This window comes from Sinocyclocheilus rhinocerous, unplaced genomic scaffold, assembly GCF_001515625.1.
Source record: "Sinocyclocheilus rhinocerous isolate Xijiao unplaced genomic scaffold, SAMN03320098_v1.1 scaffold1364, whole genome shotgun sequence".
NCBI classification, from domain to species: domain Eukaryota; kingdom Metazoa; phylum Chordata; class Actinopteri; order Cypriniformes; family Cyprinidae; genus Sinocyclocheilus; species Sinocyclocheilus rhinocerous.
Genome location: NW_015627534.1, coordinates 997205 through 1006939, shown reverse-complemented (window position 1 = coordinate 1006939; position 9735 = coordinate 997205). Strand labels below are relative to the sequence as shown.

Genomic DNA, 9735 nt, shown 5'->3' with positions numbered 1-9735 from the left:
ACACAGTGTTGGGGAAAGTTACTTTTATAAGTAATGCATTACAATATTGCGTTACTCCATAAAAAAGTAACTAATTACGTTACTTAGTTACTTTTTATGGAAAGTAATGCGTTACGTTACTTTTGCGTTACTTTTTAAATCTGGACAGAGCTTGCTTGTTTGTTTTTAAAATACAAAAGTTCTATTTTTGGCAAATATAAAAGCCTTTTCACACCAAAAGTGAAATGAATAAGCCTCAGGCTGAAGGGAAAGTAAATTTACGTCCGTACAGTAGAATGCAGAAGAAGAAATTTCAACACACTTCAGCAATAACAAAAGATGCGCAAATGTTTGTCTAGAGTAATTTGTGCTTATTAGTACGGTTGAACTGGATCATCGAAGGTCAGAAGCAAAGACATTGGTTAATAGAATGGGATTAAATACATAAAGGATATTTGTGTTGTTTAACATTTCATTATTGCAGGTTTGCGTCATATTCTGAGTTGCATTATTTTTATTCATTTTGAGGAATACTGAATCTGTATTGTTGTTTTTTTTGTGAGTGAGATGAATTAATGCATATTCATATTTATTTTAGAACTACAGTAACATCTTCTGATTTCTCTCAACATGGGGACAGCAGAGCTGTCAATCAATAAATTGGAAAAAAAAAGTAACTTGCGTTACTTATTTGAAAAAGTAACTCAGATATTCTCTTGTAAATTAAAAAGTAATGTGTTACTTTACTAGTTACTTGAAAAAAAAGTAATCTGATTACGTAACTCGCGTTACTTGTAATGCGTTACCCCCAACACTGAAGCTACTAATGTGAAGATGTAATCTCAAAATAAATAAATAGACAATAGATACATATATTTAGTGTTATATGAAATAAAACATGAAAATATGAAAAATAATAATAACCCGCTCCAGCACAGTAGGTGGCGGTGTTGCACTTGTTTAGTTGGTTCGCAAACCCTTCAGTGAAACCGCAGAAGAAGAGCTCGGCACAACTCGTAATAACATATTGGAGAAAAAAAACATACCATACATAGCGATTTAGAGATAAAGGAATCGCAACAATGGCCTCTGGTTTGTAAATCATGTTGACCATGTTTTTAAAATATATTGAAAAAGTAAAGAATTGTGCATCGACTTGTTATTTGTTTCTTATATGTGGAAGAGTGTTTGAATGGAGAGTTGTGATGCTCTGAAAGTAGACATGTGATATCTGTGAAAATCACTAATGTTTGCAGACGACGAGATTAATATTCTGGTCATTGTGGCAGATGTCAGCCCTATTGTGGGGCCAGCAAGCTCAACGGGAACCTCGGGTACCTTCATTTTTATGTAATGTAATTTTGACGCTAATCCATAAGATTATCTTCATTGCCCATTAAAATGTTTTTTTTCTTTTCTATTCTTTCAGTTCACTCTTTCAACATGCCTGGACTCTTTGATGGTCCTGGCAAATGCCCATTTAGTGATGTCAAGAACCAACAAACTAGCCCTCATTGCAAATCTCTATCAAAACAGGTAAACGTTTAACTGTTAATATATATTCTCATATTAATATAATGTGTCTATAACAAACACACACTAAAACTATACCGCAATGTCTCTTTTCAAGCCACTTTCTATATCAGAGTAAGCAGTGGAGATCAGGGGATGAAATATCTGCAGATAGCGATGGCAAATATGAACTTCTCTCAGTTACCAATGATTTCTTTGCAGAAGAGATCAGGAATCTCATGGACAGAAGTAACTGATTTAAAGATTTGATGTTTATTATGCAGGTTAAAGGAGTAGTTCAGCTAAAAAGGAAAATTTGCTGAAAATGTGCTCACCCTCAGGCCATCCGAGATGTAGATGAGTTTGTTTCTTCATCAGGTTTGTAGAAATGTAGCACTGCATCAGTGTCTCAGCAATGGATGCTCTGCAGTGAATGGGTGCCGTCAGAATGAGAGTCCAAACAGCTGATAAAAACATCACAGTAATCCACAAGTAATCCACACCACTCCAGTCCATCAGTTAATGTCTCAAGAAGACAAAAGCTGCGTGTTTGTAAGAAACAAATCCATCATTAAGACGCTCTTAACTTCAAGTTGTTGCTTCTGGCTAAAATACGAGTCCGTAATCAGTAATAACACTTCCTCCAGTTATAGTCTCTAGATTTTAATTTTTGGGTGAACAGTTTCTTTAACAAAACTAAATGTTTTGGTTTCATACATGTTTACTTGTGCTGGCTATTTTGATGCATTTAACCTAAAATCTAATGCCATTCTTGACTTTTTGCAGTGTTTTCATGAATGAAATTACAAGAGGATAATTATGTTTTTATGTTCTTTATTAACAGCCGAGGTCAGTGGCAGTCAGACAGACAGTCAACAGCAACATGTTAAAATATGTTAACGTGTTAAATCATGCTATAAACGTGTTAGCAATTAGCTAATGTTAGAAACATGCTAACAACATGTTCAATCTAGAAATTCTTTATATGCAGATCAGATTTTCGTGGATAAGATATGATGTTCAAACCACAATTTTCATTAATATTTGACTCTCAGACATTCATTGAATCTCAAAGGATGTGCAAGGTAAAGACATTTGCCTCACATTCTTGTGCATTGCACGAGGTTCATAGAGCGATACTTCTGTGATTTCCTAGCTGTTTTAGCGATCTCGTTTTAAATAGATCTCAGTATTTTTCAGATTTAGACTGAACTCTTATGCTTTTGCTTACAGCCGAACATGAAGTGAAATCCAGATGTGTATAGATGTGTAGCTGCTGTACTGTTTTTCAGGTGATAAAAGCTGCTGAGGATTCGACATTACAGTACATGAACTTCGTGAATGTGATCTTTGCAGCACAGAAGAAGGTGGGAATAACCGCTGAACTAGCATATTAGATTATGACTTCTTTGATGTTTGATAACGCTTCCATTCTCCTTGTTCTCAAAGAATATCCTGATTGATGCGTGTGTGTTGGACACTGACTCAGGACTGCTGCAGCAGGTATATTGTGTGTGATCACTGCTTATTTGTTTTACTGATTGTATTTTGCTGGACAATGTCCAGTTGGAAGAGCTACAGGTGATGATTCCACAAATTATACATCAATGTGTAGCAAAGTGATAACTAATTCAAATCATGGTGCACATGACTGTTCAGGCAACAGGACAGAATGCAGAAATTATGAATCTGCAAGTAATACGCACTGACAATTTCAAGGACATGAAATATCACCATACTTTCACCAGTTGATTAAAACTTTTCATAGTTTTCTGAAATGCACATTAGGCAATATTTAATAAAATTTTGCATACATTTCCAGAACACTGCATATTAAAGCAAGGTACTAGAGTTAAAGACACTGCATATAAATATGGCTGTTTTTATTTGCAGTATGCATGATGCACGTTTGAATTTTCCTTATGTAATTATTTGATTTGTTTTGAGTGTGAAACCGTTCACGCCTGTGTTTGTCTCTCAGCAGGCTTGTGACATAACTGGAGGCTTGTATCTCAGAATTCCCCAGAAGATCGCTCTCACACAGTATTTGTTGGTAGGCATTTGTGGAGTTTCCAACTAGTTTCCACGTTTATTGTATGCTGACTATATTGTTTAATATTTCAAAAGTCCTCTTGCTGAGAGTGTAACTGCTGGTTGTGTGTCAGTGGGTGTTTTTAGCAAATGCAGACGAGCGATCCCAGCTGTTATTGCCTCCTCCGGTGCATGTAGACTACAGGGCTGCTTGTTTCTGCCACCGGAACCTGATTGAAATTGGCTACGTCTGTTCAGTGTGCTTGTCAAGTATGTTTCCATCTAACCTTTTTTGCTTGTCAAATTTGGAGAAATGTTTACATTTTGTGTGAGCGTCACCACAGACACGTGTCGAATTTGTGAAAACCATAATATTGTGCAATATTATTACAATTTAAAATAGCTGTTTTCTATGTGAATATACTGTATAGTAAAATGTAATTTATTTCCGTGACCAAAGCTGTATTTTCAGCATCATTCCTCCAGTCTTCAGTGTCACATGATCTTCAGAAATCATTCTAATATGCTGATTTGCTGCTCAAGAAACATTTCTGATTATTATCAATGTTGAAAACAATTGGGCTGCTTCATATTTCTGTGGAAACTGATCTTTTTTCAGGTTTATTTGAAGAATAGAAAATCAAAACGACAGCATTTATTACAAATAGAAATCTTTAAATGAGGGCGATCACATTAACATTGACTGAATACAGTCTGAATACTGTAAACCGTTAAACGTGTCACTTACATGCTGCAGACACAAGAAACAGGCCTCGAAGGACCTTGAACTTGCTTGAAATCTAAATTTCATTTGATTTAACTCTTCCCCTTTACCGTCTTTATTGACCTTGTAATATATCAAACGATCCTATATTGCAGAGGGATTATGTTATATAACACTTTCCTCCCTTTCATTTGCCAGTATTCTGTAACTTCAGTCCAATCTGCACAACATGCGAGTGAGTCTCGTTAATATTTGTTCTGAAATGTGTCCGATAGATAATTTTTCAGTCAAGCTTTAACAAGTTGCCCTTATGTTCTTATATTTACAGGACTGCCTTTAAAATGCCACTGCCTCAGATGGCTAAAACAAAGAAGAAAAAAGTTAAAAGTGCAAACTGATCCAGTCGAACCCCGTCAGATCCAGGTTACCTCATTATTAAATGTGTGTGCTGCACATGCAAAATCCCCAGATAGTATTTTGTTGAATAGCATACTTTTTTACAGTGTCATTTGAGCTTTGGGTGGGAAATTGTTTATATATATATTTATATATAATTTGTTATGTTTATTCAAACAACATGTTTTGGTATTGTAGCCAACACTTTAAATAAGAGTAAAAAAAAAAACAAAGCCAGTGAACTACGGTGTTTAATTTTGTGTTTCAATCAAGTGGATTTCACTACAAATATGAGGTTATGTAGATTTATTGAAAAATTATTCAAAACAGTAACAGTTAATCAGTTAGGTCTCAAACTAAATGTGACCCTGGAGCACAAAAGCAGTCATAAGGGTCAATTTTTCGAAATTGAGATTTATACATCATCTGAATAAATAAGCTTTCCATTGATGTATGGTTTGTTAGGATCGCACAATATTTGGTCGAGATACAACTATTTGAAAATCTGGAATCTGAGGGAGCTTACTGTTCAGTGCACTGATGTCAGACTCATTTTGGATAATAAAGTTTATTGTTAAATATACCCTGCCTCCATTACATATCTCTGTCACGTCATTATAAGTGTTTGATCACCACATTTGAGTGATGATTGCAAAAAATGGGTTTAGGTACTGTATAAGCGACTTAAGACTGCTTTTGTGCTCCAGGGTCACATATATTGTAACACAACATGTATAGTATATATACACATCACAGTACAGTTTTCATTACCCAACAGTGCAGAAAATCTTCACAGCAGTGACTAACAAAATGCCTTCCTTTCCTGTTAAAGTAACCAGTTATTGGTGGTATTTCTGTGCCCTATTACTAACCACAGACCAACTTCATCTCCACTGAGAACATAAAGAAAACTGCATTAGAGATGACGGTCTTCTGCAGCAAAGAACATTTAGATCTGCGCTTTGGTTCAACACTCCGTCAAGAAATGGTCCAAACAAAATAATCCTTGTGCTTCGGTCCCGTGATGCCATTATAATGCACTGAAAAAATTTCTAAACTACATCAGGGGGGAAAATAAACATATACTCAATATGTTGCTTATGTGATGTGGGTCATACCGGTATATAGCAATAGAAAGAATGCTTGTATATGTATTCATTTAGCAGACGCTTTCATGCAACGCGACATATAAATCAGGAATACAAACATGCACAAGAAAATCTGTTCAGATCTGTCAGAGATGTTCTGAAGAAGGCATACCTTTGTTAAGAGACTGGCCTGAATCTTAGTGTCCTTCTCAAACTCCTCTTCAGCATCCAGAACCAACACCGGCAGCTTCGCCAGGTGCTCGAAATGAACCCCGTGTAGAGAAACACACTGCTCTCATCCGCACTGATTTATACACTAAATATCTAGAATCATCAGCATAAGTAATATGCAACGTACTTTGTATTATTCATCCAGTTGTGATTTATTGTAGGATACACATAAATGCTGAATACTGTTGTGGTTTATTAAAATATTGATTTAAACACACATGTATACATAAAAAAAAATACCCATAAAATGGTTCATGATTCATGCAAAATGAACAAAATTAATCATGAATGGTATTGATTGAATACACATAGGGAAATAATATTTCGTTTACAGTTCAAAACAGCTCTAAACAAATATGTGTGTGGATTTTGATGTGAGAGACAACAGGAGATGGACTTTTTCACTGGAGGAAGCGTTATTATGGATTATTTACTCCTGTTTTGGCCAGAAGCAACGTTTTTAAAGACATCTTGATGGATTCGTTTCTTACAAACATGCAGCTTTTGTCTTCTCCAGATGTTAACTGATGGACTGGAGTGGTGTGGATTGTTTTGATGTTTTATCAGCTGACGGCACCCATTCACTGCAGAGGATCCATTGGTGAGCAAGCACATGCTAATATAACTAACAAGTGAGAGGACTCACTTTGTACTCTTGTTGATGAGCCAGTCTTCATGTTTTGTGTGGAGTTTCTCGAGGTAGTCAAGTATCTTACATCTTATTTACTACAAAATATCTGAGTTACTTTTTCAAGTGTACTTTGTTTCCCATGTATTGACTGACAGCTTTCGTGTCCTCATGTTGAGAGAAATCAGAGGTGCAGAGGCGCTGTGTGAACATGATGCTACTGTAGTTCTAGACTAAATGTCAACATGCATTTACTCACCTCGCACCAAAACAGATTCAGTATCCCTCAAAATGAATAAAAAGTCAAATGCAAACTGACACGACGCTAACATGTTAAATAACACAAATATCCATTATGTATTTAATTCTATTTTATTAACCAGTATCTTTGCTGCTGACCTTCGCTGATCAACCATACTATAAAAATGACTTTAGATAAACATAACATTTGTGTTTCTTTTCTGAAAAGAGAAAAATGAGGCCAAGGCAGATGAGAAAAAGTAACGTAACGCATTCCTTTCCATAAAAAGTAACGAGACCGCAATTAGTTACTTTTTAGGAAGTAACGCGATAATGTAACGCATTACTTTTAAAAGTAACTTTCCCCAACACGGTAAATGTCTAAATGTAAATATCATATAGACTTTAGTGAACTTATTTAACGTACTTTCTTGGAGCTTGACATAGCCAGAGTAATCTTGATTTTGGATGTCGGATGAATCGGATGTTCACAAAACACACCCTTATCAACTTTAACACTAAACTAACACCGACAGCCAGGCTGTTAATGGGTATGTGCCAAATTAGATGAACATGACTTATTTAACTACATTACGTGTCTCATATAACCAGTATAAACATGAACAATGTGTAAAAGAGAGAAAAAAAACTATATTAATCAAAACATACCAATGTACCTTCGATCGAGACGATCTTTATTGCATTGCTTTTACTCATGTGGCTGCTCGCGCGGTGAAGAACAGAGCTCGAGAAAGGCGTTGTATCGCTCTCATACTCATCCCTATGTATCCTATAAAATAATATTTACATCATGTATCTATAGGACCGTTGTTGTTGTTGTTTTTTCACCAAGCATCTCAGCAAAAAACGTGCTTCAGGGTGAGGAATGTTTTAGTTTCAAAATAAAAGTTTCACCTTTTCCCTTTGAAAATTACCAACTTAAAAACATAGATGTAAAAAAGAAAAAGTGCACCTTTTGTAAAAAGTCTAAAAATACAAATAATGCAAAACACAGTTCAGTTCGTAAAAACAAAAAGTAAAACGTTGAGAAAGTATTAACGAATAACCATTTGTGTAATTTAAAATGACATTTGGGAATTTTTACTAACATTCATTGGCTATAACCTAAATATTAACAAGACGAAATGCTTACGAAAATGATTGTGTACATGGTAGAAAGTCATTATTGTGACTAGAAATAAAAAAAGGAAAAAATAAGATGAACCAGATGCTTCGATTATTAATCGTGAAATACTGCTTAAAAGTCGGAATATAAATCTCTTGGGATTGACCTACAACTGAAAAACGTCTTGTAACAATCTTCACGGTTGAATATGCATTCACATAGAAATGGAAAAAAAAATCAAAAATAACATTTGCCTTCAAACTTGTACAAAACAATAATAATAAAAATAAAAAAGTAATCTCGATCCCTTCCCCCAAACACATCTTACTCAAACATTTTAAAAGCACTGACTAAAAACGCTGGTTTTACTTTAACTTCCATAAAAACTCAACTCTGATGTTTGTTTTATATCCCAATCCGTCACAAAGACATGCTTATAAAGGCTACAGTGTAATACTGACAACAGAACAAACACGAAGAGAAGATCAAGAGTTTTCAGGGTGACGACTCCTACGAGCTTCAGGAAGCACAGCGGAGACGTTGCAAAGACAATCAGCAATTCAGACTCCAAAAAGTGGACAGGAAGAAATCAAGGCTTTCTATAAAATGCATTAAGGCGGACCGATATGGTATTCATATCAGTGTCTATCTATCCTTGCTGCCTAGTTTCTCGATAAGGTCCTGCAGGGGCGCCAGCTCTCTGCGATCGATGAGATTGAACTCCTTAAAAAAATAAAAATAAAAATTGCAATCAGTTCAAGAAGAGTACTGTCCAAACTATTTAGCAATAGTTATTAAGAAAAATCGACATAGATTGCATGCATTTTATCAGTTCATGCATTCTCCGGGATTCGAATAACCTTCGCTGTTGTCTTCTGAATAAAGAAAAATGCTATATAAAAGAATCACACAATTTGTAATGTTTTACGTGTTATTAATGCACTGACCTGTACAAAGAAGATAAAATGCTTGAAGGAGGTGTTCAGATGAGCCTCCTCCTGAAGCTGCATGACCGAGTCAAAATGTTGGTGGTAAATATGAGCATAAACCCTGAAGAGACGCTTCAGGATAGTCTTCGCCACTGACGTGAAGTTCTTTGGGAAAGGAACGCCTGGAAGGAGTAACAAGTTGATAGGAAAAGGTTCTTTCTATGACAGAGCCTGTGTGAGAAGGTTACACTGCATAACAACTCATAACAAACGGAATCAAACAAACCGATCTTAGACGGGAAGAGAGTTTCATCGTCCAGCTGATCCTGAACCCAGGTCATCAAGTAGTCAATGTACTTGGGAGCAGAACACTTGATGGGTTTTTTGATGTTGGTGCCATCCGCCCAGTGATATTCATACCTATTCATTCATGGAGAAAGCAGGCGATATAGCTAAAAAATGTATCAGCGATATAATGTTTCATATCGTTCGGTATCGATAATTATTGACATTTTTATAACCTTTTTTAAAACAAAGAGCAATTTATTTTACATTTAACCACTGTATTTTTAAATTAACTCAATTTATTGAGACAAACAGCAAATATTTTTGTTTTAACAGTCAAAAACTAAATAAAAATTACACCACATACACAAAATAATGTTCTTTTTAGCAGCATCATATGACCCCTTTAATACAAAGAGCTGAAGCACCGATCGCACAGATTGCCTTTAAAAACATAAGAGACGCAGTGAAAAGGAATAAACCTCCACAGATTCGTGACGTGTTTTCTAAGTTTAAATTGTTTTAACTTTGCATGGCTTTCTATACATCTCTTGTGTGACGCGCGA

General features: G+C 35.4%; 2 protein-coding genes across 4 annotated transcripts in view; one reads left to right on the top strand and one right to left on the bottom strand.

Annotated features, from left to right (window-relative positions):
* Positions 1-936: 936 nt before the first annotated feature.
* LOC107728160 (general transcription factor IIH subunit 3-like) lies at positions 937-6496 on the top strand. 3 transcript variants are annotated; one of them, XM_016538264.1, is made up of 10 exons: positions 937-1071; positions 1236-1313; positions 1409-1515; positions 2784-2858; positions 2941-2994; positions 3476-3544; positions 3657-3792; positions 4445-4481; positions 4575-4669; positions 6479-6496. In XM_016538264.1, exons 1-9 carry the CDS (start codon positions 1062-1064, stop codon positions 4642-4644), a joined length of 636 nt encoding a protein of 211 aa, XP_016393750.1. In that variant the 5' UTR covers positions 937-1061; the 3' UTR covers positions 4645-4669; positions 6479-6496. The 3 variants fall into 3 exon arrangements, with proteins under 3 accessions (XP_016393750.1, XP_016393754.1, XP_016393741.1); XM_016538268.1 differs by lacking the exon at positions 6479-6496 and having other exon boundaries at positions 1269-1313; positions 4575-4736; XM_016538255.1 differs by lacking the exon at positions 6479-6496 and having other exon boundaries at positions 4575-4736.
* Positions 6497-7669: 1173 nt separating this feature from the next.
* LOC107728150 (MOB kinase activator 1A-like) overlaps positions 7670-9735 on the bottom strand; it is a 4724-nt gene continuing 2658 nt past the window's right edge. The window contains exons 4-6 of the mRNA XM_016538245.1: positions 9171-9304; positions 8903-9066; positions 7670-8678 (exon numbers count right to left, since the gene is read on the bottom strand). Of these exons, the coding sequence (XP_016393731.1) occupies positions 8601-8678; positions 8903-9066; positions 9171-9304 (376 nt within the window). The 3' untranslated portion in view covers positions 7670-8600. The remainder of the gene's footprint in view (positions 8679-8902; positions 9067-9170; positions 9305-9735) is intronic.